Source organism: Lepisosteus oculatus, chromosome 18 (genome assembly GCF_040954835.1).
Source record: "Lepisosteus oculatus isolate fLepOcu1 chromosome 18, fLepOcu1.hap2, whole genome shotgun sequence".
Taxonomy (NCBI): Eukaryota; Metazoa; Chordata; class Actinopteri; order Semionotiformes; family Lepisosteidae; genus Lepisosteus; species Lepisosteus oculatus.
Window position 1 is genome coordinate 19,828,776 of NC_090713.1, and position 27,746 is coordinate 19,856,521.

The following is a 27,746-nucleotide window of genomic DNA, read 5'->3' on the forward strand; positions in this document are numbered from 1 at the left end:
TCAACCAACCAAGCAACCAACTAATCAATCGACCAATCAACAACCAACCAATCGGTCGATCGATTGATCCATCACCCCCAACCCCAACCAACCAGTCAATCAATCGGTCGATCCATCAATTAATCAATCAGTCAACCAATAACCCACCAATCGATTGATCGATTGATCCATCCACCAAGCAGCCAACCAACCAAGCAATCGATCAGACCGATTGATTGATCAGTCAACCAGCCAATCAATTAATCAACTAACCATCCAATCAATCAATCAGTCTGATCGCTTGCTTTTCCTTCTCCTCCTCTCGCTGTCTCCCAGGCGGTGTACATGTTCTACGCCCTCGCCATCGTGTGCGACGACTACTTCGTTCCTTCGCTGGAGAAGATCTCAGAGGTAACTGCTGCTGGCCTGGCCGCCGGGCTGGGGGGTGACCGGCCCCCCCTGGCTGCGGACACTCGTTATATCTCAGGCCGGTACCCCGTGTCTGTGATTTAGGAAGCGCTGCTGATGGGCTGATTTCTGTGCGCCAAGCGAGCTAGAGACAGTGCCTCACAGCGTGCCAGCCCCTCTCCTCAGCTGGGGAGTGGCTGTGGCTCGATCTGTGCTTCCCCGAACTCGGCTTCTGCCCGTCTGTCAGTTGCTGCCTGGAACCGCGAGGTGGCCAGATCTCACGCATTAGCCAGGTGTGCTGTTGCCTTCACCGAAAAGGCCCGTGGACCGACGATCCCGTTAATCTTCTTCTCTCCCCCCCCCGCCTCTCTCCTCCCCTGCCCTCTCCCTCTCCTATTCCCTATCCCTCTCCCTCCCCCATCTTTCCCACGCCCCCTCGCAGAACCTCCAGCTCAGCGAGGATGTGGCAGGCGCCACCTTCATGGCGGCGGGCAGCTCGGCGCCCGAGCTCTTCACCTCGCTCATCGGTGAGCGGGGGCACCCTGGGTGTGGGGGGTGGGGGGACCCACTGGGGCGACTGGGGTATAATTAGGAGACGACGACAGACGACTGCAATTCTTCCATGTATCGCTAAGTACCGGTACCGTTAATATCTCTCGCGATCAAATGCGCCGATTACTTACTGATTGATTGATTGGAAACCCACCGTGTCACGTTTTTTGGTGTCAGCCGATGAACACAGCGATGAAAATGCACGTGGCGATAGGCTCAGGGCGATGAGATGTCAAGTCTTCAGAGTCACTGGAGAACCTGAACGTCTGTCCTGGTGATCACAACAGTGCTGGTGCTGTTTCGGTTCTTCCCTTCACTGTACATGAGCCTCTACCGCCATTTGTATCCATCGCTAAGGCAAAACGATTGTCCGGACGAGTTTTATCAGCTGGGCTACCACCGTATGCAGGAAGACTTCACGTGTAGAAGCCCCCAAACCCCCCCCCCCACTATCGTGCTATTAACAAGTGATTCTAACTTGTCTTAAGTTCCGTACAAGGTTATGGACAAGAATTGAACTTTAAATGTAATGCCACGTAGGGGCGTAGTTGTGTTTGTTGGGCGGGAGTGATGTGTGTCAGGTGGGGTGGGGCTCCCTAAAAATCTATAGCCCTGCGGGGTCTGCGATAGTCTTAACGCAGCCCTCGTCAGAGGGTACCTTGACACGTCCTCTCAGCTGACCCCAGCGCTGGGACAGGGTCTTTAGCAAAAGGAGGCCGGCCTGTTTCTGGGACGAAGGCTGAAATCACATTTTCACAATTCCCCTTTCTGTCTGGGCCATGTTTAGCAAATAAGGAGCTCAGATGCGCTGTGCAAGAGAGGATCATGACAGTGATGATAGTGGAATAATAATTCGACACCACCTGTTTGATGTAGATGTCTGAAAGAGGTAGTTGTTGTTTAACCATATCAGAATAAAAAGTTGGTGGAGCTCTGCGCCGTTTGCTGGGAGGTTGCCGGTTCAAATCCTGCAGCCGGCAGAGGGATCCTACTCTGCTGGGCCCCTGAGCAAGGCCCTTCACCCCAGCTGCTCCAGGGGTGCTGTATAAATGCCCGACCCTACGCTCTGACCCCCAGCTTCTCTCTCCCTGTCTGTGTGTCTCATGGAGTGCAAGCTGGGGTCTGCGAAAAGACGAATTCCTGATGCAAGAAATTGAATACACGTCCTGTAGAATACAGTCTTTGACGTAACACAGTTTTCTCAAGAATAACAAAGGCTATTGGATCTGCTTACATATGACGTGTTTTCTCCTCCAAGGTTCGTCTGTGATTAACAACAGTGCCAAGGTATTTTTGTAACAGCCTGATAAATTCTGTGAAAGGGGTTGAGCATTCATTTAGGAAGATGAATAAATTCATGATCCCCCTGTTGCACAGTATACAGTATATTGTAATGAATAACTTTCACAGCATTGATTGTGCACAATAAATACTACCAGCACGTCTTTGGACTATGGGTGGAAACTGGAGCACCTGGAAAAACCCAGGCTCACATGGGGGGAACATGCAAACTCCACACAGACAGCACCCCAGGACCGGAATTTAACCCCGGGTCACAGTGCCACTCTAGACTCATTCATTCATTCATTGTCTCCTCCTCCGTCCGCAGGTGTGTTCATCACCAAGGGCGACGTGGGCGTGGGGACGATTGTGGGCTCGGCCGTCTTCAACATCCTGGTCATCATCGGCGTGTGTGGCCTCTTCGCCGGACAGGTACGTCTAGGCCTACGGCCTGTAGGGGGCGGAAGAGTGCGGCGCTCAGGGCTGTGAGCCCTGGTCCAGGAGGGTGAGGGTCCAGTCCACCCAGGTGTATCGGGGGTACCAGGGTTACAGGGGGATGGGGGACCCATCTGCCTTTGACTAGCATCTCTTCTGATACTGATCCATGGGATGAGCTCTGGGCTCAAGTATGGACTTTTCATTAACCTCTGCTGCAGGAAAACTGTGCAGCATGAGCTTCCTGGTTCAAGTCCACTCCCAGACGTGAAGTCACCCCCACACAGTGTAAGGCAGCTGGTGACCCCAGTGGACCTTAAGCAGTGGTCCACATAGGAACTCCAAAAGCAAAACACGCTAACCATTTCACTAATCCTAGAAATGCTCTCTGAACAGTTTAGGAACTCAGAACCCAACTAAGACCCAAACTGCTGTTCATGTCACTCCTGTTCTGGTGTCTCGGCAATGGCTGCCAGTGGCGTTTCGAATTGATCTTAAGATCTAAGACGTAACGCAGGGCCCCCAAATTCGTCTACAAGCTGGGCTTTGGAATGCTCCTACCGGAGAAATCCAGGGATTTCACCCCTTGGATACTTTTCAGTGCTACTTGTGTTCAAAACCTTTTCAAAGGTTGGATTTCTTCACCTTGTTTTATATACCCGACTCAGCATGAAATGCGTCCGTTATCTGAAAGGCGCTAATTCCTGGTAGGGGGTCCGGATCACCCGGATCTCCTCCCGGGAGCCCAGGTCACAAGGCAAGACTGCACCCTCAGCGGGACACCAGTCCGTCTTAGGACACACAGCCAGAGGGAACATGCAAACTCCACCCAGATGGTTCCAAACCCCCCCCCCCCCCGAATCGAAACCCAGAACCCAGGATTCGTGAGACAGCAGTGCGAGCCACTTGAGCACGCAAAAGGCACTGAAAAATCTGACTTTACGTCTCATTTAAGCTTAATCGTTTAGCAAATCGATGCAAAGGGGAGGGTCGTCTACTACCGGGTCTCTCTCTCTCTGTCCCCAGACAGTGCTACTGACCTGGTGGTCTCTCTTCCGAGACTCCATCTACTACACATTCTCTGTGCTGGCCCTCATCTTGGTAAGTAACAGAGCTTTGAGTCTGCGGGAAGAGCACTAACACCTGGGATTATCTAAGGTATTATATTCAATATAATATATAATACCTTATTATATACTGTAAAGTATATAAATTCCGTTCTTCAAATGAGATTCTACAGCACTTTTCAGCCTGGAAGGTGGGCTCTTGTTACCCCAGTGCAGGCGGTTAGGCGGGCTTCCCAGTGTCCATCTTCCAGAGCCGAGCCCCGATCGGCAGGAACGTCGGGGTGTTATAGGACGGGGGGGGACAGGAACCGGAGGCAGGTGTGGGAGATCAGTACAGAACAAGGAAGGGCTGGGGCGTCCTGAAGAGGAGGAGGGGTTTGCGAACCCGACAGGACTGTTCTGGGCCTGTCTGCCTGTGCCCCCCCCCCCCAACTTGCACCCGGATCACTGTCGCCACTCGCCATCCCTTCCATCCCTGTCCGTGTTTTCCCTGTAGTCATTTCCGGATCAGACCCCGTCCGTGTTTTCCCAGTAGTCACTTCCGGATCAGACCCCGTCTGTGTTTTACCAGTAGTCACTTCCGGATCAGACCCCATCCGTGTTTTCCCTGTAGTCACTTCCGGATCAGACCCCGTCCGTGTTTTCCCTGTAGTCACTTCCGGATCAGACCCCGTCTGTGTTTTCCCAGTAGTCACTTCCAGATCAGACCCCATCCGTGTTTTCCCTGTAGTCACTTCCGGATCAGACCCCATCCGGATCAGTCAATTCTGGATCAGACCCCGTCCGTGTTTTCCCTGTAGTCACTTCCGGATCAGACCTGTCCGGATCAGTCAATTCTGGATCAGACCCCGTCTGTGTTTTCCCAGTAGTCACTTCCAGATCAGACCCCATCCGTGTTTTCCCTGTAGTCACTTCCGGATCAGACCCCATCCGGATCAGTCAATTCCGGATCAGACCCCATTTGTGTTTTCCCAGTAGTCACTTCCGGATCAGACCCCATCCGCGTTTTCCCAGTAGTCAATTCCGGATCAGATCCTGTTCGTCTTTTCCCTGTAGTCACTTCCGGATCAGACCTGTCCGGATCAGTCAATTCTGGATCAGACCCCGTCTGTGTTTTCCCAGTAGTCACTTCCGGATCAGACCCCATCCGCGTTTTCCCAGTAGTCACTTCCGGATCAGACCCCATCCGGATCAGTCAATTCTGGATCAGACCCCGTCTGTGTTTTCACAGTAGTCACTTCCGGATCAGACCCCATCCGGATCAGTCAATTCCGGATCAGATCCTGTTAGTCTTTTCCCAGTAGTCACTTCCGGATCAGACCCCATCCGTGTTTTCCCTGTAGTCACTTCCGGATCAGACCTGTCCGGATCAGTCAATTCTGGATCAGACCCCGTCTGTGTTTTCCCAGTAGTCACTTCCAGATCAGACCCCATCCGTGTTTTCCCTGTAGTCAATTCCGGATCAGACCCCATCCGTGTTTTCCCTGTAGTCACTTCCGGATCAGACCCCATCCGGATCAGTCAATTCTGGATCAGACCCCGTCTGTGTTTTCCCAGTAGTCACTTCCGGATCAGACCCCATCCGGATCAGTCAATTCTGGATCAGACCCCGTCTGTGTTTTCACAGTAGTCACTTCCGGATCAGACCCCATCCGGATCAGTCAATTCCGGATCAGATCCTGTTCGTCTTTTCCCAGTAGTCACTTCCGGATCAGACCCCATCCGTGTTTTCCCTGTAGTCACTTCGGGATCAGACCGTCTGCACAGGGTCCTAAACCCCGCGGGTGTCGGGGTTCTGGGAGGCTGGCGGGGGGGCCGGTCTCACACGGATCCGGCGGTAACCTCCTCTCTTTGGGTTTTTCCTCTCGCAGGTCATCTACGACGAGAAGGTGGCCTGGTAAGTTCTGCCGCGCAAACAGAACCCGTTTGAGAACCGATGAGGTGCTGCAGGTGGAGCTCTGTGTGTCTTCCGAGCAGCCCCTTCGCTTTTGACACGCGCTAAGCGGACTTCACTGTCTCTGTGGAGGGTCCTGTTGTAGAATGGCCACCTATAATTAAAATCCACCTATAATCCACGTCCACCCATACACCCCTCCATCTGTCCTCCTACCTGCCTGTCCACCCCTCCATCTGTCCACCCATACACCCCTCCATCTGTCCTCCTACCTGCCTGTCCACCCCTCCATCTGTCCACCCATACACCCCTCCATCTGTCCTCCTACCTGCCTGTCCACCCCTCCATCTGTCCACCCATACACCCTTCAATCTGTCCTCCTACCTGCCTGTTCACCCCTCCATCTGTCCACCCATACACCCCTCCATCTGTCCTCCTACCTGCCTGTCCACCCCTCCATCTGTCCACCCATACACCCCTCCATCTGTCCTCCTACCTGCCTGTCCACCCCTCCATCTGTCCACCCATACACCCTTCAATCTGTCCTCCTACCTGCCTGTCCACCCCTCCATCTGTCCACCCATACACCCTTCAATCTGTCCTCCTACCTGCCTGTCCACCCCTCCATCTGTCCACCCATACACCCTTCCATCTGTCCTCCTACCTGCCTGTTCACCCCTCCATCTGTCCACCCATACACCCTTCAATCTGTCCTCCTACCTGCCTGTTCACCCCTCCATCTGTCCACCCATACACCCCTCCATCTGTCCTCCTACCTGCCTGTCCACCCCTCCATCTGTCCACCCATACACCCCTCCATCTGTCCTCCTACCTGCCTGTCCACCCCTCCATCTGTCCACCCATACACCCTTCAATCTGTCCTCCTACCTGCCTGTTCACCCCTCCATCTGTCCACCCATACACCCTTCAATCTGTCCTCCTACCTGCCTGTCCACCCCTCCATCTGTCCACCCATACACCCTTCAATCTGTCCTCCTACCTGCCTCTTCACCCCTCCATCTGTCCACCCATACACCCCTCCATCTGTCCTCCTACCTGCCTGTTCACCCCTCCATCTGTCCACCCATACACCCTTCAATCTGTCCTCCTACCTGCCTGTTCACCCCTCCATCTGTCCACCCATACACCCTTCAATCTGTCCTCCTACCTGCCTGTCCACCCCTCCATCTGTCCACCCATACACCCTTCAATCTGTCCTCCTACCTGTCTATTCACCCCTCCATCTGTCCACCCATACACCCCTCCATCTGTCCTCCTACCTGCCTGTTCACCCCTCCATCTGTCCACCCATACACCCTTCCATCTGTCCTCCTACCTGCCTGTTCACCCCTCCATCTGTCCACCCATACACCCCTCCATCTGTCCTCCTACCTGCCTGTCCACCCCTCCATCTGTCCACCCATACAGCCTTCAATCTGTCCTCCTACCTGCCTGTCCACCCCTCCATCTGTCCACCCATACACCCTTCAATCTGTCCTCCTACCTGCCTGTCCACCCCTCCATCTGTCCACCCATACACCCTTCCATCTGTCCTCCTACCTGCCTGTCCACCCCTCCATCTGTCCACCCATACACCCTTCAATCTGTCCTCCTACCTGCCTGTTCACCCCTCCATCTGTCCACCCATACACCCTTCAATCTGTCCTCCTACCTGCCTGTCCACCCCTCCATCTGTCCACCCATACACCCTTCAATCTGTCCTCCTACCTGTCTGTTCACCCCTCCATCTGTCCACCCATACACCCCTCCATCTGTCCTCCTACCTGCCTGTTCACCCCTCCATCTGTCCACCCATACACCCTTCAATCTGTCCTCCTACCTGCCTGTCCACCCCTCCATCTGTCCACCCATACACCCTTCAATCTGTCCTTCTACCTGCCTGTCCACCCCTCCATCTGTCCACCCATACACCCTTCAATCTGTCCTCCTACCTGCCTGTCCACCCCTCCATCTGTCCACCCATACACCCTTCAATCTGTCCTCCTACCTGCCTCTTCACCCCTCCATCTGTCCACCCATACACCCCTCCATCTGTCCTCCTACCTGCCTGTTCACCCCTCCATCTGTCCACCCATACACCCCTCCATCTGTCCTCCTACCTGCCTCTTCACCCCTCCATCTGTCCATCCACCAGTCTATTCACCCCTCCATCTGTCCTCCAGTCTATTCACCCCTCCATCTGTCCACCTACCAGTCTATTCACCCCTCCATCTGTCCACCCACCAGTCTATTCACCCCTCCATCTGTCCTCCAGTCTATTCACCCCTCCATCTGTCCACCAGTTTATTCACCCTTCCATCTGTCCTCCAGTCTATTCACCCCTCCATCTGTCCACCTACCAGTCTATTCACCCCTCCATCTGTCCACCCACCAGTCTATTCACCCCTCCATCTGTCCTCCAGTCTATTCACCCCTCCATCTGTCCTCCAGTCTATTCACCCCTCCATCTGTCCACCTATCAATCTATTCATCCATTCATTCATCAATTCCATCCACCCATCCGGCTATCAGTTCATCCACTCACCCCCTCATCCACTCCCCTCACCCACCCAGTACACCACAGGCAGCGGAAGGGCATTTCACAGTACCCTCACCCCTCCAGCCACCAGTGGGCTGATACACACCTGCCCATCTCCTGACGAATGGACAAGGGAAAACGAGAGCCACTGCTGTCCTAATCTCAGCAGCCCTTCTCTCTCTGGCCTGCAGGTGGGAGTCCCTGATCCTGATATCCATGTATGGCGTCTACATCCTCATCATGAAGTGAGTTCCTGCATGAAATTAAATTCTCCTAGTCTTCCCCTGAAGTGCTTCTCGGGTTCAGGCGTTTTTGCACAGAGTAGCTGGTGACTGTACCCCACCTTCAGGGACTTGTTTCAGGTGCCCTTCTGTTCTTCTCTGTTCAAAACTAAAGAGACTCAGTGCCTCCAGCCTATCAGTGTGGGACACTGCCTTCAGACTAAAGAGACTCAGTTCCTTCAGCCTGTTAGTGTGGGACACCCCCTTCAGGCTAAAGAGACTCAGTTCCTCCAGCCTGTCAGTGTGGGACACTCCCTTCAGACTAAAGAGACTCAGTTCCCTCAGCCTGTCAGTCTGAGACACTCCCTTCAGACTAAAGAGACTCAGTTCCCTCAGCCATCAGTGTGGGACAGTCCCTTCAGACTAAAGAGACTCAGTTCCTCCAGCCTGTCAGTATGGGACAGTCCCTTCAAACTAAAGAGACTCAGTTCCTTATGCCTGTCAGTGTGGGACACTCCCTTCAGACTAAAGAGACTCAGTTCCCTCAGCCTGTCAGTGTGGGACACTCCCTTCAGCCTAAAGAGACTCAGTTCCCCCAGCCTGTCAGTGTGGGACACTCCTTTCAGACTAAAGAGACTCAGTTCCTTCAGCCTGTCAGTGTGGGACACTCCCTTCAGACACAGTATTCTAGACCTTACTAGTGTGTTATATTGTTTAGCATTATGGCCCCTATTTTAAATTTTGAACCCCTAGTCTTCGGGAAAGAACTGTTTCTTTCAGTTTGCCTAGAACTCTTTGATCTGAGATCTCAGACTCAGTGTTTTCTGGTACTTGTTCTGCCTGAGCCCTCAATTACATTGTGGGTCAAATACGTGACTGTTCTGTTAATGAAGTGAATGAGTTGAGTTGGACCCTCCAACTCAGAGCTCTTTCCAGGTCCTGGGGATCCCCACCACCCCCCGGCAGTGTGTACCCCCACCTGGATGAGGCGCCAGTCCGCTCCCCACACCCCAGCTCTCAGTGGGGAGGAGAGCAGAGTGATGGAGCCAGTTCAGAGAGGGGGGCTATTAGGAGGCCATGATGGGTAAAGGCCAGGGGGGAAATTTGGCCAGGACACCGGGGTAACACCCCTACTCTTCTCGAGAGACACCCTGGGATTTTTAATGACCACAGAGAGTCAGGACCTCGGTTTGACGTCTCATCCGAAGGACGGCGCCTGTTTACAGTCTAGTGTCCCCCCTCACTATACTGGGGCATCAGGACCCACACAGACCGCAGGGTGAGCGCCCCCTGCTGGCCCCCACTAACACCTCTTCCAGCAGCAGCCTCAGCTTTCCCCAAGATGGCGGGAGATCCAATCCCACCGATCCAAGAGTCTCCGATGTCTCGATCCAGGTTTAACTCCAGGATCCAAAACTTCATGGAGCGCCAGCGCAGCAGGGGGTGTCACCTGATGAACGGCCGGCACCGGCAGGGGCCCGCGGGGGAGGGGGCGCACTCCGAAACCTCCATGGTCATGCTGAGGAAGGGTGAGTGTCCTCGTCCCGTCTCTCCTCCCCCCCCCCTTCGATCAGGATGCACTCCCATTCCGGTCCCTGCAATTCCGGTCCTGGTCTTGGATCTTTCCAAGACATCACTGCCACTCACTCCAGGGCCAGTTGGACCTCCGGGTCTCCGGGTTTTCGTTCTGCCCTGGACTCTGAGTGGCATCCAGTGGTCTCTAATAGGTCTTAATTGATCTGCTTCCAGGCTGTAACTCACGTTACCTGTAAGATCTGGATTGTACCCCCTCCAGGATCAGGAGTGGATACCTTGACGATGCGTTCATTATTTAATTGATCCCTGACTTCTGAGGCTGTTGCTCACTTTTGAAAGTGTAGTCAGCAGGTGAGCCGAGGCAATGGAATGGAGATGCTAGTACTGACTGAGGTGAAGCAGTCTGTGATCACAATGTGGTATAATGTACTGCAGCCAGTAAGTGGGCTCCAGTGGGCTCTACTGTATCTGACTGGGCACCAGTGTGCTATACAGTATCTGACTGGGCTCCAGTGTGCTCTACTGTACCAGACTAGGCACCAGTGGGCTCTACTGTACCAGACTGGGCAGCACTTGGCTCTACTGTACCAGACTGGGCAGCACTTGGCTCTACTGTACCAGACTGGGCTCCAGTATGCTATACTGTATCTGACTGGGCACCAGTGGGCTCTACTGTACCAGACTGGGCTCCAGTGTGCTCTACTGTATCTGATTGGGCACCAGTGGGTTCTACTGTACCAGACTGGGCTCCAGTGTGCTCTACTGTATCTGACCAAGGCAATGGAATGGAGATGCTAGTACTGACTGAGGTGAAGCAGTCTGTGATCACAATGTGGTATAATGTACTGCAGCCAGTAAGTGGGCTCCAGTGGGCTCTACTGTATCTGACTGGGCACCAGTGTGCTATACAGTATCTGACTGGGCTCCAGTGTGCTCTACTGTACCAGACTAGGCACCAGTGGGCTCTACTGTACCAGACTGGGCAGCACTTGGCTCTACTGTACCAGACTGGGCTCCAGTATGCTATACTGTATCTGACTGGGCACCAGTGGGCTCTACTGTACCAGACTGGGCTCCAGTGTGCTCTACTGTATCTGATTGGGCACCAGTGGGTTCTACTGTACCAGACTGGGCTCCAGTGTGCTCTACTGTATCTGACTGGGCACCAGTGGGCTCTACTGTACCGGACTGGGCTCCAGTGTGCTCTACTGTATCTGACTGGGCACCAGTGGGCTCTACTGTACCAGACTGGGCTCCAGTGTGCTCTACTGTATCTGACTGGGCACCAGTGGGCTCTCAGTGACATCGGAGTTGTGTGTCTCCTGCACAGGACCTTGGTTTTACATCTCATCTGAAGGACGGCGCCTGTTTACAGTCTAGCGTCCCCCGTCACTATACTGGGGCATTAGGACCCACACAGACCGCAGGGTGAGCGCCCCCTGCTGGCCCCCACTAACACCTCTTCCAGCAGCAGCCTCAGCTTTCCCAGGAGTCTCCCCTCCAGGTACTGGTCAGGCTCCCACCTGCTGAGTCTCCAGTGGGGAGCTGCAGGGCGATATGGCTGCTGGCTAGGAGTTTGTCCTCCTAGATGGGGTGGTGTCTCTTGACCAGACCCATCCTGCCCAGTCTGCTCTGTCGTGACCCCCCTGTGTCCTCGGCAGGCCGGCGCTCGGTCCAGGAGTCCCCGGTCCTGATGGTGGACGAGCTCTTCAGCCTGCACCCCCACCAGCTGTCCTTCCCCGAGGCCAGCCTGCGCATCATGATCACCCAGCACTTCTCCCCCCGCACGCGGCTCAGCATGGCCGGCCGCATGCTCATCAACGAGGTGAGTCCTGCGGGCACTGGGACTGGCCTCTCCGGGGCTCTGCTGTATCTGACTGGGCTGCACTGGGCTCTACTGTGTCTGACTGGGCACCAGTGGGCTCTACTGTGTCTGACTGGGCACCAGTGGGCTCTACTGTATCTGACTGGGCACCAGTGGGCTCTACTGTGTCTGACTGGGCACCAGTGGGCTCCACTGTATCTGACTGGGCTGCACTGGGCTCTACTGTGTCTGACTGGGCACCAGTGGGCTCTACTGTATCTGACTGGGCTGCACTGGGCTCTACTGTTTCTGACTGGGCTGCACTGGGCTCTACTGTACCAGACTGGGTTCTACTGGGCTCTACTGTACCAGACTAAACACCACTGGGCTCTACTGTACCAGACTGGGCTGCACTGGGCTCCACTGGGCTCTACTGTACCAGACTGGGCTCTAATGGGCTCCACTGGGCTCTACTGCACCAGACTGAACACCACTGGGCTCCACTGTACCAGACTGGGCTCCACTGGGCTCTACTGGGCTCTACTGTACCAGACTGAACACCACTGGGCTCTACTGTACCAGACTGGGCTCCACTGGGCTCCACTGGGCTCTACTGTACCAGACTGGGCACCAGTGTGCTCTACTGTACCAGACTGGGCTCCACTGGGCTCTACTGTACCAGACTGAACACCACTGGGCTCCACTGTACCAGACTGGGCTCCACTGGGCTCCACTGGGCTCTACTGTACCAGACTGGGCTCCACTGGGCTCTACTGTACCAGACTGGGCACCAGTGTTCTCCACTGTACCAGACTGGGCACTAGTGTGCTCCACTGTACCAGACTGGGCACCAGGGTGCTCTACTGTACCAGACTGAACACCACTGGGCTCCACTGTACCAGACTGGGCTCCACTGGGCTCTACTGTACCAGACTGGGCACCAGTGTGCTCTACTGTACCAGACTGGGCTCCACTGGGCTCTACTGTACCAGACTGGGCAGCACTGTGCTCTACTGTACCAGACTGGGCTCCAGTGTGCTCCACTGTACCAGACTGGGCACCAGTGTGCTCCACTGTACCAGACTGGACACCACTGGGCTCTACTGTACCAGACTGGGCTCCACTGGGCTCTACTGTACCAGACTGGGCACCAGTGTGCTCTACTGTACCAGACTGGGCTCCACTGGGCTCTACTGTACCAGACTGGGCAGCACTGTGCTCTACTGTACCAGACTGGGCACCAGTGTGCTCAACTGTACCAGACTGCACACCACTGGGCTCTACTGTACCAGTGTGCTCCCGAACCCCAGAACCCAAGATCCCCGGATCTCAAGAACACCAGCCCCTCCGGAGCACCAGGACCCACGTTCTCCCCCTCTCTCCCGCCCGGCAGAGGCAGCGGCTGATCCGCACCAGGAGCCCCGGGGGCAGCAGCGGCAGCGGGGCGGGGGGCGAGGACACCCCGGCGAGGGGCGTGTCCGCGGCGGGGGGCGGCGGGGGCGGCGGTGGCGGCGGGGGCTCCTGGGCTCTGGAGAACGGGGGTGCCCTGGACCACGAGAGGCAGCCCCTGGAGGAGCCCGGGGAGAGGGACGAAGCGGGGCGCCCGGAGGGCGAGACGGGGGGCGATCCCGGCCGGCCCGAGGAGGAGGAAGATGAGGAGGAAGGGGTCTTCTCTCCCCTGCGGATGCCAGGTAAGCGGGCATGCAGGCTGGCTTAGAATAGCCAAGGAAAGGTCTGTCTGATACTCTCTCCTCTGCTCTGTACCCGCAAGGGGACTGTGTGCCCGGGCAGTGTCTGATACTCTCTCTCCTCTGCTCTGTACCCGCAGGGGGGCTGTGTTCTCGGGCAGTGTCTGATACTCTCTCTCCTGTGCTCTGTACCTGCAGGGGGGCTTTGTGCCCAGGCAGTGTCTGATACTCTCTCTCCTGTGCTCTGTACCCGCAGGGGGGCTGTGTTCTCGGGCAGTGTCTGATACTCTCTCTCCTCTGCTCTGTACCCACAGGGAGGCTGTGTGCCCGGGCAGTGTCTGATACTCTGTCCTGTGCTCTGTACCCGCAGGGGGACTGTGTGCCCGGGCAGTGTCTCATACTCTCTCTACTCTGCTCTGTACCCACAGGGGGGCTGTGTGCCCGGGCAGTGTCTGATACTCTCTCTCCTGTGCTCTGAACCCGCAGGGGGACTGTGTGCCTGGGCAGTGTCTGATACTCTCTCTCCTGTGCTCTGTACCCGCAGGGGGACTGTGTGCCCGGGCAGTGTCTGATACTTTCTCTCCTCTGCTCTGTACCCGCAGGGGGACTGTGTGCCCGGGCAGTGTCTGATACTCTCTGTCCTGTGCTCTGAACCCGCAGGGGGGCTGTGTGCCCGGGCAGTGTCTGATACTCTCTCTCCTGTGCTCTGAACCTGCAGGGGGGCTGTGTGCCCAGGCAGTGTCTGATACTCTCTGTCCTCTGCTCTGTACCTACAGGGGGGCTGTGTGCCCGGGCAGTGTCCGATACTCTCTGTCCTCTGCTCTGTACCCACAGGGGGACCGTGTTCTCGGGCAGTGTCTGATACTCTCTCCTCTGCTCTGTACCCACAGGGGGACTGTGTGCCCGGGCAGTGTCTGATACTCTCTCTCCTGTGCTCTGTACCCGCAGGGGGACTGTGTGCCCGGGCAGTGTCTGACACTCTCTCTCCTCTGCTCTGTACCCGCAGGGGGACTGTGTGCCCGGGCAGTGTCTGATACTCTCTCTCCTCTGCTCTGTACCCGCAGGGGGACTGTGTGCCCGGGTGAAGTGGCTGGTATCCTGGCCCCTGTCTCTGCTGCTCTACTGCACTGTGCCCAACTGCATCCTGCCACGCTGGCACAAGTGGTTCATGGTGACCTTCCTGATGTCCACCCTCTGGATAGCCATCTTCTCCTACGTCATGGTCTGGATGGTGAGAGCTGGGCAACCTTTTATCGTAGGAAAGGTGGATTGTGGGTTCACGTCTGTATAGGGGGCACAGCAATTGTCCACCTAACTAAGGTGCTCCAGTCCACCCAGGTTGTATCACTAAATAAGAACATTAGATAGGTTACAAAGAGGTCCATCCAGCCTGTTAAGCAGTTAGTAATTAACTGATCCCAGGATCCCATCCTGCTGTTTCTTGACGGAAGCCAGGGTATTTTCTAACAGTTTCATCTAATTCAGGGTTATGGGGCAGTTGGAGACTATCTCAGCAAGCAGCAGGCGCAAGACAGGGTCCATCCCAGGTCACACACAGACACACACTCACACTACCACCAGGACCAATCCTCCCAGAACCCAATTAACCTACCAGAATGTCTTTGGGACTGTGGGAGGAAACATCTGTGAACATGGGGAGAACATGCAGACTCCACCCAGACAGCACCCCAGATCTGGAACTGAACCCAGGGCCCCCACACTGTGAGGCAGCAGCACTTTGGGCAGATACTTTATTAATTTTAATTTTGGCCAAGACAAGACGTTGCTGATGAAAGAGAAGCTGTCAAACAGAGTTGACACGCCGAAGTTGTGACATCCCATCAGACTAACTGAGAAAGACTAGGATTGTGTGTTTACAGTAACAGTCTGTGGAAAAGCTTTAACTGGTCAGCTGTCTAGGAGTACCAAAAAAACCCCATCAGAATCATGACCTAGTTCATATAATAATAATAATAATAATAATTGGTTACACTTATATAGTGCTTTTCTGGACCCTCCACTCAAAGCGCTTTACAGGTAATGGGGATCCCCTCCACCCCCAGCAGTGTGTACCCCCACCTGGATGAGGCGCCAGTCCGCTCCCCACACCCCAGCTCTCAGTGGGGAGGAGAGCAGAGTGATGGAGCCAGTTCAGAGAGGGGGGTTATTAGGAGGCCATGATGGGTAAAGGCCAGGGGGGAAATTTGGCCAGGACACCGGGGTAACACCCCTACTCTTCTCGAGAAACACCCTGGGATTTTTAATGACCACAGAGAGTCAGGACCTCGGTTTGACGTCTCATCCGAAGGACGGCGCCTGTTTACAGTCTAGTGTCCCCCGTCACTATACTGGGGCATCAGGACCCACACAGACCGCAGGGTGAGCGCCCCCTGCTGGCCCCACTAACACCTCTTCCAGCAGCAGTCTCAGCTTTCCCAGGAGTCTCCCCTCCAGGTACTGACCAGGCTCCCACCTGCTGAGTCTCCAGTGGGGCTGCCAGTTGTGAGCTGCAGGGTGACAGGGCTGCTGGCTTGTATAACACTCCAGCAGGATCGTGTGTGTTTCAAATATAAGATATGGCCCCCTGTATAAGAAACGAAGTTAATTGCAAGTGTGTTGATCAGAGCAATTGTTACTTCGCCAGTATACGTATTTGTTAACGATACATCCTTGAATGTGATTAAAAAACACATGCGACACGCTGTAGTTATGATGCTCTGACATCTAATGTGAGCTCGAGGGGGTAACTGTACATCTCTTGACACACCTTGTTACTGCCAAATGAAGAAGAGATTCGATCAAATATTTCTGTGTAGACAACGTCGAGTTCCCTGTCATATTCTGATCCTGGGGGTAATTGTAAAGTCACCCAGGGGTAATGCCCGCTCTGCGGCAGTGACAGCGAGTAGGCAGCAGGTGGTGCTGTTGTGTCACTTAACCTGCAGCAGGCTGCAGGAGAATGCTACAGAAATGGGCACAGCTTGTTAATATCCTTGTTAGTAGTAGTACTCTTAGTAGTAATAGCAGTGGTGCTAGACGTAATAGTGGCAGTATCTGTAACAGTAGCAGGATCAACAGCTGTAGTAGATCAGTAGTAAAAGCATCTGTAGTAGATCAGTAGGAAGAGCAGCTGTAGTAGAGCAGTAGTAATAGCAGCTGTAGTAGACCAGTAGTAATAGCAGCTGTAGTAGATCAGTAGTAATAGCAGCTGTAGCAGAGCAGTAGTAATAGCAGCTGTAGTAGAGCAGTAGTAATAGCAGGTGTAGTAGATCAGTAGTAATAGCAGGTGTAGTAGATCAGTAGTAATAGCAGGTGTAGTAGAGCAGTAGTAATAGCAGCTGTAGTAGATCAGTAGTAATAGCAGCTGTAGCAGAGCAGTAGTAATAGCAGCTGTAGCAGAGCAGTAGTAATAGCAGCTGTAGCAGAGAAGTAGTAACAGCAGGTGTAGTAGAGCAGTAGTAATAGCAGCTGTAGTAGAGCAGTAGTAATAGCAGGTGTAGTAGATCAGTAGTAATAGCAGCTGTAGTAGAGCAGTAGTAATAGCAGCTGTAGCAGAGCAGTAGTAATAGCAGCTGTAGTAGAGCAGTAGTAATAGCAGGTGTAGTAGATCAGTAGTAATAGTAGCTGTAGTAGAACAGTAGTAAATAGCAGGTGTAGTAGATCAGTAGTAATAGCAGCTGTAGTAGATCAGTAGTAACAGCAGGTGTAGTAGACCAGTAGTAATAGCAGCTGTAGTAGCACCAGCAAGTTTGCCAAATCCCTGCAGCACAGGAACGTGGCTCCAAATGGTTGGTACGCAAACATTACCACTGTGTGTCACTGTAACCTGACGCGCATTCTACAGGCAGTGCGTTTCGGGGCTCTGCCCTCTACGTGGTGGGGCGCAGGGGGCGCCCTTGACATTAACGTTACAGCCTCTCGTCTCTCCCCCCAGGTGACCATCATCAGCTATACGCTGGGCATCCCGGATGTGATCATGGGCATCACCTTCCTGGCAGCCGGGACCAGCGTGCCGGACTGCATGGCCAGCCTCATCGTCGCCAGGCAGGGTAAATAAAGGAAGCAGTTCCCTGCCTGTCCCATTCCCGCTGACAGGCTTTCTGGCATTAGGGGAGAGCAGTGAGATCAGGAATTGCAAGAATGAACACTGTGTGTCTCCCAGGTGGGGCTGCTGGTGCAGAATGGTCACTGTGTGTCTCCCAGGTGGGGCTGCTGGTGCAGAATGGTCGCTGTGTGTCTCCCAGGTGGGGGCTGCTGGTGCAGAATGAACACTGTGTGTCTCCCAGGTGGGGGCTGCTGGTGCAGAATGATCACTGTGTGTCTCCCAGGTGGGGGCTGCTGGTGCAGAATGGTCGCTGTGTGTCTCCCAGGTGGGGGCTGCTGGTGCAGAATGAGCACTGTGCGTCTCCCAGGTGGGGCTGCTGGTGCAGAATGATCACTGTGCGTCTCCCAGGTGGGGCTGCTGGTGCAAAATGATCACTGTGTGTCTTCCAAGTGGTTGTTAGACCCTGAGCTCTGGAGATAGTGTTGTTGCTCTTCTATGATCTTTTACTTGGGCTTATTTACTCATTAGTCTTACAGATCTAGGCCACATCTGAAATACTGCATCTGAAGAACAGAATTATATCATGGACTATCAAACTGTGGGACATAGCTTTTCGGCTTTTCTAATGACTCATTTTCTAATATCATTTAATAGATCTTATTCTATTGAACATCTGTAAGAATTTGTGGTGATTATGTACTTACACCACCTCCTGGCCAAAATATCTGGAGCTTCCTACTGAAATCTGGGAAAACTAGTGGAAGGATTATTTCAGTCACACACACCTATGGTACTCAGCTGTAGGTGATCCTGAATGAGATAATGGCTTTGGTCGTGATGCTCCTGATATTTTGGCCACTTGGTTTAGTAAGGCTGAAAGTGAAGGGTTCTCCCTTAAACATTTCCTCTCTGCACAGGGATGGGGGACATGGCTGTTTCGAACTCCATCGGTAGCAATATATTCGACATCCTGCTGGGACTGGGCTTCCCTTGGGCCATGCAGACTCTTGTGGTGGACTACGGCTCATCCGTAAGTGGCTATCTCTCCCCAGGCAAAACCAAACGATTGCTGTTTGACAGGCATGACTAATCGCCGACAGCACGGGCTGTGCGTGATCAAAGAGTTTTACAGCTGATGTGCTTGTGCGTTTCCTGGGCTCGACACGCAATCATGTGTTTCTAAAAAACTCGCGGCTTGTGCTTAACGGCGCAGCTTGCAGATGGGATCTCTCAGGGAACTGTAAAGATTAGAGCTGCAGTAAACAACAGGATTCTTTCTGTCCCTGTGTACTCTCTAGCTCTTTCTCTGTTGCAGGTCTTCATAAACAGCAAAGGGCTGCTGTACTCAGTGATCCTGCTGCTGGCCTCTGTCTTTCTCACTGTGAGTAGTGTTCCTGCTACGCCAGGCTGTGCAAGACTCTTCCATGATGGTGTTGAGGGTTTTCCAGTATAAAGGTGTTATCTGCCATCATTAAACCATTAATAATCCCTGTCCTAAACAGAGAGAAAAGTAAATTAAGTTATGAAACTAAGAGGAGGTGAATCTAGGAGAGAAAACGGGAGGCATCACTTTCCACAAAGAGTTGTGGGGCTGTGGAGCAAGCTTCCTAATCAACCTGTTGTTCCTCCAAGGATTCATGCTGATGGGGACAGCGTTTAGTACAAGCCTAGCCCTAACCCTAATTCTAACCCTAATCTTAATGCTAACCCTAACCCTTAACCTCACTCTAATCCTGAACAGGTTGGTGGACTAGATGGTGGAGAGCAGAATCAATACCCACCTCTCAGGGCTAGTTTGGTGCTGTCTAGCGCTTCCATCGAGAGCTCAGCCTAAGTACAAGCTCCTCCTCCCATCCACTGAGAGAAAATCACTGATCCCTCATGCAGGGTTTAGAAGCCCAGACACCCAGGCGCCAGTCCATCACAGGGTGCCCACAAACACACCAAGATGCCAATCGCCTGCGTGTCTTTGGGCTAGCAGGAGGAAACCAGAGTCCCTGGAGAAATCCGAGCCAACATGTGGGGAACATGCAAACTCCATACAGAAGCATCTCAGGCCAGAATCAAACTGAATGCCCAACAGATGTGGGGCAGCAATGCTAACTGCTACACCCCTGTGCTGGCCCTTGGTCATATAGTGCCCAGACCTCCAAGGAGCATCTGAATGATGACCTTACGTATTGTCGCCCAACCCAGGGATGTTCCAGTAGCAGAGAAGGGTTTTGCTATGGGGAGGGAGGGTTACTTAACAACGGCTTTTGATCCAGATGTTCCCAGATGTTTTTAGGCAGGGTCGGCCATCCTACAGTCCGTTCCTGCCTCTCCCAGCTGAGGCAGTTCCAGTGTCCAGGTTATCGCACTGGACAGCACCAGAACCCTGCCAGGGACACCTTCGACCCCATTAGGGAACAGAGGGAATGTGGTCGAAGCAAACCTATCTGCCGTGAAAGTATCTTGACATTTCGGCACCTCCTGGATCAATGGTGGCAGGCCGGGGGGCCTCGGGTTCGAATCCGCACCTGTGGGGGGCTGTCTGCGTGGAGTTTGCATGTTCTCCCTGGGTTTCTTCAAGAGCTCCGGCTTCCTCCCACAGTCCAGAGACATGCTGGTGGGTTAATTGGCTTCTGGGAAAACTGGCCCTGGTGTGAGTGTGTGTGGGTGTCCTGTGATGGACTGACGTCCCATCCAGGGTGTACCCCGCCACGCGCCCATTGCTTGCTGGGATAGACTCTCGGTCGACAGTGGGTTTGAATGGGGGAATAAATCAGGCAGCAGAACAGAAAACCAGTTCAGAGTTGGGTGTAATCCATGTATCCCAGTTAATTAAGGAAAAGACTTTTGCTGGCTACTTGCCTGATTCCAGCAGGACAGGGTGTAACACCTGCTGCCTGTCTCTCGTCTGTTCCCAGGTCCTGGGCGTGCATCTGAACCACTGGAGGCTGGATCGGAAGCTGGGGCTGAGCGTCCTCACCCTCTACGCCATCTTCCTCCTCTGCTCCATCCTCATCGAGCTCAACGTCCTCGCCAACCTCCCCGCCTGCCTGTAGGAGGCGCCACCGCGCGCCCCCTCCCCCAGCTGTGCGGCGCCCGGCTCGCCAAAACCGCGACCCAACTCTCCGACTCTCCCCATCCGGCTGTCCTTCCATTCATTCGTTTGTTCTTGCTATCCCGCCCGCCCACGCAGTGACCTCTAACCCGAACAGGCTGAGGTCTGGCCGGAGGCAGAGGTCGCCGGGGTCGAGCCCCGGCCTGCGGGGGGGGGGGGCCCGGCAGCTCCACCTGCAGTCGTTTGATTCTGTCGCGTCAGTGTAGCTGCCCAGACGCCGGTTCGCCCTTTTCCGTTCCCAGGGGGCCTGGGGTCTGGATGGGGTGGGGGGTGAGGAGTCAGAATTGGGGCTTTCTGATACTTGAAGGGGAATGAGGCCAATAAGAACTGAGCTCCGACAGGCCAGTGCTGGGATGAGCAAAGAGAGATACAGAGATGGATATTATTCCAGACGGGGTGACTAGCTCACTGACTGGTTAGGGGCTCCTCAGGAGCCCGGGCAGTGAATCAGAGCTCAGGCGAAGATCTAGGATCTAGGTATGACTGTCCTGAGCCAACACTGGGTCCCCCTCCTCTTCAACAATAAGCCAACCGGCACAGTGATCAACAGAAGAGGTCTTAGTGGGGCCAGCAGGGGGCGCTCACCCTGTGGTCTGTGTGGGTCCTGATGCCCCAGTATAGTGACGGGGGACACTAGACTGTAAACAGGCGCCGTCCTTCGGATGAGACGTCAAACCGAGGTCCTGACTCTCTGTGGTCATTAAAAACCCCAGGGTGTTTCTCGAGAAGAGTAGGGGTGTCACCCCGGTGTCCTGGCCAAATTTCCCCCCTGGCCTTTACCCATCATGGCCTCCTGATAACCCCCCTCTCTGAACTGGCTCCATCACTCTGCTCTCCTCCCCACTGAGAGCTGGGGTGTGGGGAGCGGACTGGCGCCTCATCCAGGTCGGGGTACACACTGCTGGGGGTGGAGGGGATCCCCATGACCTGGACAGAGCTCTGAGTGGGAGGGTCCAGAAAGGCGCTATAGAAGTGTAAGCAATTATTATTATTATCGTCGTCGTGACTTCAGTCTCACAACAGCGGGTGTTTGCAAACTGTGTGGACATGTAACAAAATTGTGACAGATCTCATTTGAAAGAAACAAGCACAGTCAGGCCACCTCCTTTGAGGCGGCTGATATCGAGGGGTGGATATTAATCAAGCTGGTGTAGATGGATACACTACTCAATAACACACACCAGATCAGCAATAAGCCTTCTACCCTTCCATTGTCTTACTGCTTCTTCCAATTCAGGGTGGGGTCTATCCCATCAAGCACTGGGGCACAAGGCAGGGTACACCCTGGACGGGATGCCAGTCCATCACAGGGCGCGCATACACTCACACCAGGGCCAGTTTTCCCAGAAGCCCAGCTTTCCCAGAATGAGCCTACCAGCGTGTCTGTGGACAGTGGGAGGAACCCGGAGGAAACACCCAGACCACGAGAGAACATGCAGACTCCACACAGACAGCTCCTCGGGTCCAAAATCGAACCCCGAGCCCCCAGCCCTTTCCCTTTCTAAGTCAATCAGGACGTTGTTGCGGGACACTTGTCACAGAGCACAGCTTCCAGCTGAAGGCCTCTGGACGTTCTCAAGATCAGCATGTCGGCAGTTTGCGCTGAGAAATCCTTTGGGGTTTCTAGGCTCCTGTCAAATAAGGATTCTGGTTGAATCACGAGCCAAGGAATAACTTAGAGGTGGGTCGGAATGGAGGCGAGTAGACCCCCTCCACAAAACTCCAGGATTGAGGGTGGGGGGGATGGCAGAGAGAGATTCGTTCTGGACGAATGTCACTGAGACACTCTCCCCCTCCTCCAGTCAGAGCTCACTCTCCTGTCGGGCCCTGTGGAGTGTAGAGATGTCACTGAAACACACCCCCCCCTCCTCCAATCAGAGCTCACTCTCCTGTCAGGCGCTGTGGAGCGCAGTGATGTCACTGAGACACACCCCCTCCCCCACCTCCTCCAATCAGACCTCACTCTCCTGTCAGGCGCTGTGGAACAAGGTGGCAAATGTCTCTGATGAGGCAGGCGCGTGAGAGGTGCTTTCTCAGTGTCCAAACAGGTTGTGATTTCAGACAGCAATCGGATAGGCAAATTCCAAATTGTAATTGACTTTTAACTGAAGTCTGCCTATTCAGAAGGTCAAAAAACATAAGCCATCTCTAGCTACAGGGGGATTACAGACATCAGGCACTGGGGGCAGCGTTGAGCTTACTGACAGGAGTCGTGCTGTAATTAATCATCCTGTCCGGGCAGCTCTTCTGACTGGCCGGTCAGTGGTCACCCTGTCTCTGGGCGACGTGTCCCTGCTCTTGGGGACTGAGGGCAGTTTCAAGTCTCAGACTCACGAACCGCGTCTCTCACGAACCGAACAAAAACTTGCACATGTTTAATAAGCATTTCTATAACTCGTGTTTATAATATTTAATACGTGTTTCTATAATTAATGAGTGTCGCCACTTTTGATAACTTGTGTATGGGTTTGCTATGGTTTCACTAGTATTTAATAGTTACGATCAATGTTTTAAGACAAAGACAAAAAAATCGTACAGTATATTTATGAGTATTATAAAGTGAGTGTGTGGAACCTCACCTATCTTTGCTAAATGTTTACTAAATCTTTTACATAGTTTTATAAGTACAAACAAGGAAGAGCACCTAGATTTCTCTGTGATGTATTTTGATATTTTATGACAACCCGATGAGTGTGTTTCCTAAATAGTTTGCCGAAGGATTTTTATTAGGATTCTTTTTTGTTTTCCTTTTTGTAATAGGATGCTTAAAAGAGATTAACCATTTATTATATCTCTCTATACCAATCTACCGCTGCTAAGCTCCACCCCTCTCATCACATATGTAATGAGCACGTTTTCATCCCGTCCAATGGGGAGATAGTGGGGCGGGGTTGTGGCCAGGCCCCTCCCACTGTGATGCAGGCTGCTTTGTTCATTCACATTGTGCTTCACATCCCTGCTACCAGCGTCGACCGGTTCTCTGAAATGACAGCTGTTCCAGAAGCGACTCTAAAGTCGCTGCTGATGGAAAAATTCTGGTAGGCACGCAGACTGCAGGTGTGTGTTCGTTCTCGTTCAGTGTCCAGCCAGAAAAGATGATGTCGCCTGCTCTTATAAATGATGTTAACTTGTTGTAACCTGCTCCTGGGTCTGATCTTCACTCTTAACGAGACCCCCACCCCCAAACAACAGACAAAACAAATTGAACTCCCCCCCCACCCCTCTCCTGGAGATAAAGCATTCTTATATCTCTGGAGAGAATCCAGAAGGAACGGGCCTGCTATGTGATTTAGCGCTCATCAGCTCCTTTAAAGACGATTCCTGAAACGTTTGGAAGTGACTCCGATCAGTGCCCGATTTCCCATCAGGCACTGCAGGCACAGAGCCTAGGGGCCTAGGAAACGTTGAGGGGCCTCAAGAAGGAGGGACACGCTAGCGACTCACGAGACACGAGCTGGAACCAGTGCTTGCGATCGGCTCTGGGGCTCCAGATCAATAATCACACGCTCTCTAGAGACTGTTCTAGAAACTAGAGGTACCGAAGTGACTTGCGATCGGCTCTGGGGGCTCCAGATCAATAATCACACGCTCTCTAGCGACTGTTCTAGAAACTAGAGATACCGAAGTGACTTGCGATCAGCTCTAGGGGCTCCAGATCAATAATCACACGCTCTCTAGAGACTGTTCTGGAAACTAGAGGTACCGAAGTGACTTGCGATCGGCTCTGGGGGCTCCAGATCAATAATCACACGCTCTCTAGAGACTGTTCTAGAAACTAGAGGTACCGAAGTGACTTGCGATCGGCTCTGGGGGCTCCAGATCAATAATCACACACTCTCTAGCGACTGTTCTAGAAACTAGAGATACCGAAGTGACTTGCGATCAGCTCTAGGGGCTCCAGATCAATAATCACACGCTCTCTAGAGACTGTTCTGGAAACTAGAGGTACCGAAGTGACTTGCGATCGGCTCTGGGGGCTCCAGATCAATAATCACACGCTCTCTAGCGACTGTTCTAGAAACTAGAGATACCGAAGTGACTTGCGATCAGCTCTAGGGGCTCCAGATCAATAATCACACGCTCTCTAGAGACTGTTCTGGAAACTAGAGGTACCGAAGTGACTTGCGATCGGCTCTGGGGGCTCCAGATCAATAATCACACGCTCTCTAGAGACTGTTCTGGAAACTAGAGGTACCAAAGTGACTTGCGATCGGCTCTGGGGGCTCCAGATCAATAACCCCACGCTCTCGAGGGGCTGTTCTAGAAACTAGAGGTACCGAAGCAGCCCCCCAGTCCCAGCCCTGACGCCAACGGCGCTCTGACTGCAGGTTTTCGGTACCTTACGTCACGTTCATCGCCTTCCCCTCTTCCCAGCCCAGATGGGCGGGGGCGAAAATGAAGAGGTAGCAGGTACGCTCAGGGGGCGCCCCACGCGACCCGAAAGATGGGGCATATTGGCAGGTTGTTGTAGGCGGTTGGTAGAGCGGGCAGGAGCTGGGCACAGATCGCAAGGAACAGGTGATTTCAGGTGATTTGCATGCAAGAGCTCAGCAGGTGGGAGCCTGGTCAGTACCTGGAGGGGGAGACTCCTGGGAAAGCTGAGGCTGCTGCTGGAAGAGGTGTCAGTGGGACCAGCAGGGGGCGCTCACCCTGCAGTCTGTGTGGGTCCTGATACCCCAGTATAGTGACGGGGGACACTAGACTGTAAACAGGTGCCGTCCTTCGGATGAGATGTCAAACCGAGGTCCTGACTCTCTGTGGTCATTAAAAATCCCAGGGTGTTTCTCGAGAAGAGTAGGGGTGTTACCCCGGTGTCCTGGCCAAATTTCCCCCCTGGCCTTTACCCATCATGGCCTCCTAATAACCCCCCCTCTCTGAACTGGCTCCATCACTCTGCTCTCCTCCCCACTGAGAGCTGGGGTGTGGGGAGCGGACTGGCGCCTCATCCAGGTGGGGGTACACACTGCTGGGGGTGGAGGGGATCCCCATGACCTGGAAAGCGCTTTGAGTGGAGGGTCCAGAAAGGCGCCATATAAGTGTAAGCAATTATTATTAAAAAGGTTCCCTTGTCTCAAAGCAGCCTGCGTCACAGTCGTCAGCCTCAAAGACTCGCTACCCGACCTCTGAACTCCTTAGGTCAATGTTTGGCCAATTTCCTGAACCTTTTTACTGTATGTTGTTGAGTGCAATAAACACGGTCTGTGCAATAACTACTGAAACAGCTGTTGGGCTCCTGATTCTTTGGGGGGGATCTCGTGTTACCCGGTTACCCACCTTGCCTATTTACCCAGATGGGGAAATGGAAAGTCTCCTTTTCAGGCGGGTGAAAAGACGTCACACCACCCTGTCCCGTTAACGAGAAAAGAAAACAGCTTTTTTTTTCAGCTTTAAAACACAGCAGAAGATAATTCTCCCAGTCCAAAACAGAGAAATGAAACAACGAGTGAGATAGATACTTATCACCCATAGAAGATGAAAATTAAATATAACAAGCGATCAATTCCATCCATTTTCTTACTGCTTCTTCCAGTACAGGGTCGCCTGGGAACTGGAGTCTATCTATGGGATCAAAGGCAGGGTACGCCCTGGATGGGACACCAGTCCATCACACACACACTCACACCAGGGCCGGTTTTCCCAGGAGCCACTTCACCTCCCAGCGTGCCTCTGGGCTGTGGGAGGAAACCCATGTAAACATGAAGAGAACATGCAAACTCCCCACAGACAGCACCCCAGGAATTGATCCCAGGGCCTCCCGAACAATCGATTATCTGTCCAAATTCGGGAGGTTCATCGCCGAATCACTTCTTTACACCAAGGGTGGTGGGAGTGTGGAACAAGCCGCCCAGCCCTGTGGTTGAAGATGATACCCTGTCTCCTTTCAAGAAACAGTTGGGTGAGATTCCCAGAGCATGTCAGAAGGTACTACTTTACACCAAGGGTGGTGGGGGTGTGTAACACGCTGCCCATCCATGTGGTTGAAACTGATACCCTATCTCCTTTCAAGAAACAGTTGGGTGAGCTCCCCAGGGCAAATCAGAAGGTACTTCTTTACACCAAAGGTGGTGGGAGTGTGGAACAAGCCGCCCAGCCCTGTGGTCGAAGCTGATACCCTGTCTCCTTTCAAGAAACAGTCGGGTGAGCTCCCCCGATCAAACGGTTTCTTTTTCTAGACGTCTGGGAACACGCATCTTTACGCGAAGAGTAGTGGGGGTATGGGACAGTCTTGAAGCTGATTCGCGCTGGGGCATTATGGGTTAGAGACGGAGCCCTGTCGTTAGTAACCTTGTGTCCTCTGGGGGGGCGAGTTGGGTCAATAGCACGGAAAACAGGAAGCCCTGTCCTCGGATTTCAGATCCAGACGCTGGCAGGTCCGGCAGACTCCCAGGAGACGCTCACCAGCTCGGCGTTCCGAATACGGCAGGGAGTCTCGGATCTAGCTGGAGTCGGGGGGGGCGAGGAGGGATTGGGGATTAACTCAGCGCGTTGGGCAGTGCCATGAATTCCGCGGAGAGCTCTGGAGGAGTAAATAGAGGCAGACAGTGACGATCCGCAGGCGGGAAAGAGGGAGGGGAGGGAGAGGGAGAGGATGGTCAGCGAGGACCAACAGGGATGGGACGAGGGGCGGATTAGCAGAGCTGGGGGGAGGGGAATCAGGAAAAAGGAGAGAAGGAGGGGGTCAGGGGAGGGAGAGGAGTCACAGGGGGAGAGAGGGGTGCAGGAGAGACCGGAGATGAGGGGGGCAGATCAATAGGAGGAGGAGGAGGAGGAGGAGAGAAGGGCAGGGCGGGGAGGGAGGAAGGAAGCAGGAGAAAGCCTGGGAGAGGTGGTTGTGTCCAGGCGCTCAGGGACTACTAACGACAACGCCCCCCCGCGGCAGCAGGTTGGTGTCAGGGCAGCAGGATCGGACTGTGGAAGCGTGGGGGGGTGGCTTGATGAGCAGGAAACATGCCTCTGCCCCCCTTCCCCGGTCAGATCGCCAGGATAGGGGTGCAGACCGAGGAGCCTCCGGTCCCCTGAAGAGTTTTCATATCCCTGTCCTGAATCTGCAAGCTATCCAGTGCACATCTTGGAAGCCGCCGTCTAGAACCTTAACCTGCAGTTCAGGGGTAGAAATTCACTATAAGAACACTTGCTCCTCGACCGGGTTTCTTTTTAAAGAGGTCGGTCCACGCTCCCCCCACCCTTTGC

General features: G+C 53.8%; 1 protein-coding gene across 1 annotated transcript in view; it reads left to right on the top strand.

Moving 5' to 3' along the window:
* Positions 1 to 23,870, top strand: part of LOC102697333 (sodium/potassium/calcium exchanger 3) — a 52,351-nt gene extending 28,481 nt beyond the window's left edge. The window contains exons 4-17 of the mRNA XM_069180591.1: positions 316 to 390; positions 830 to 914; positions 2,549 to 2,652; positions 3,682 to 3,756; positions 5,594 to 5,619; positions 8,347 to 8,400; positions 9,772 to 9,905; positions 11,574 to 11,737; positions 13,110 to 13,407; positions 14,469 to 14,635; positions 17,339 to 17,453; positions 18,367 to 18,479; positions 18,765 to 18,830; positions 20,359 to 23,870. Of these exons, the coding sequence (XP_069036692.1) occupies positions 316 to 390; positions 830 to 914; positions 2,549 to 2,652; positions 3,682 to 3,756; positions 5,594 to 5,619; positions 8,347 to 8,400; positions 9,772 to 9,905; positions 11,574 to 11,737; positions 13,110 to 13,407; positions 14,469 to 14,635; positions 17,339 to 17,453; positions 18,367 to 18,479; positions 18,765 to 18,830; positions 20,359 to 20,496 (1,614 nt within the window). The 3' untranslated portion in view covers positions 20,497 to 23,870. The remainder of the gene's footprint in view (positions 1 to 315; positions 391 to 829; positions 915 to 2,548; positions 2,653 to 3,681; positions 3,757 to 5,593; positions 5,620 to 8,346; positions 8,401 to 9,771; positions 9,906 to 11,573; positions 11,738 to 13,109; positions 13,408 to 14,468; positions 14,636 to 17,338; positions 17,454 to 18,366; positions 18,480 to 18,764; positions 18,831 to 20,358) is intronic.
* The last annotated feature ends 3,876 nt before the right edge of the window (positions 23,871 to 27,746 follow it).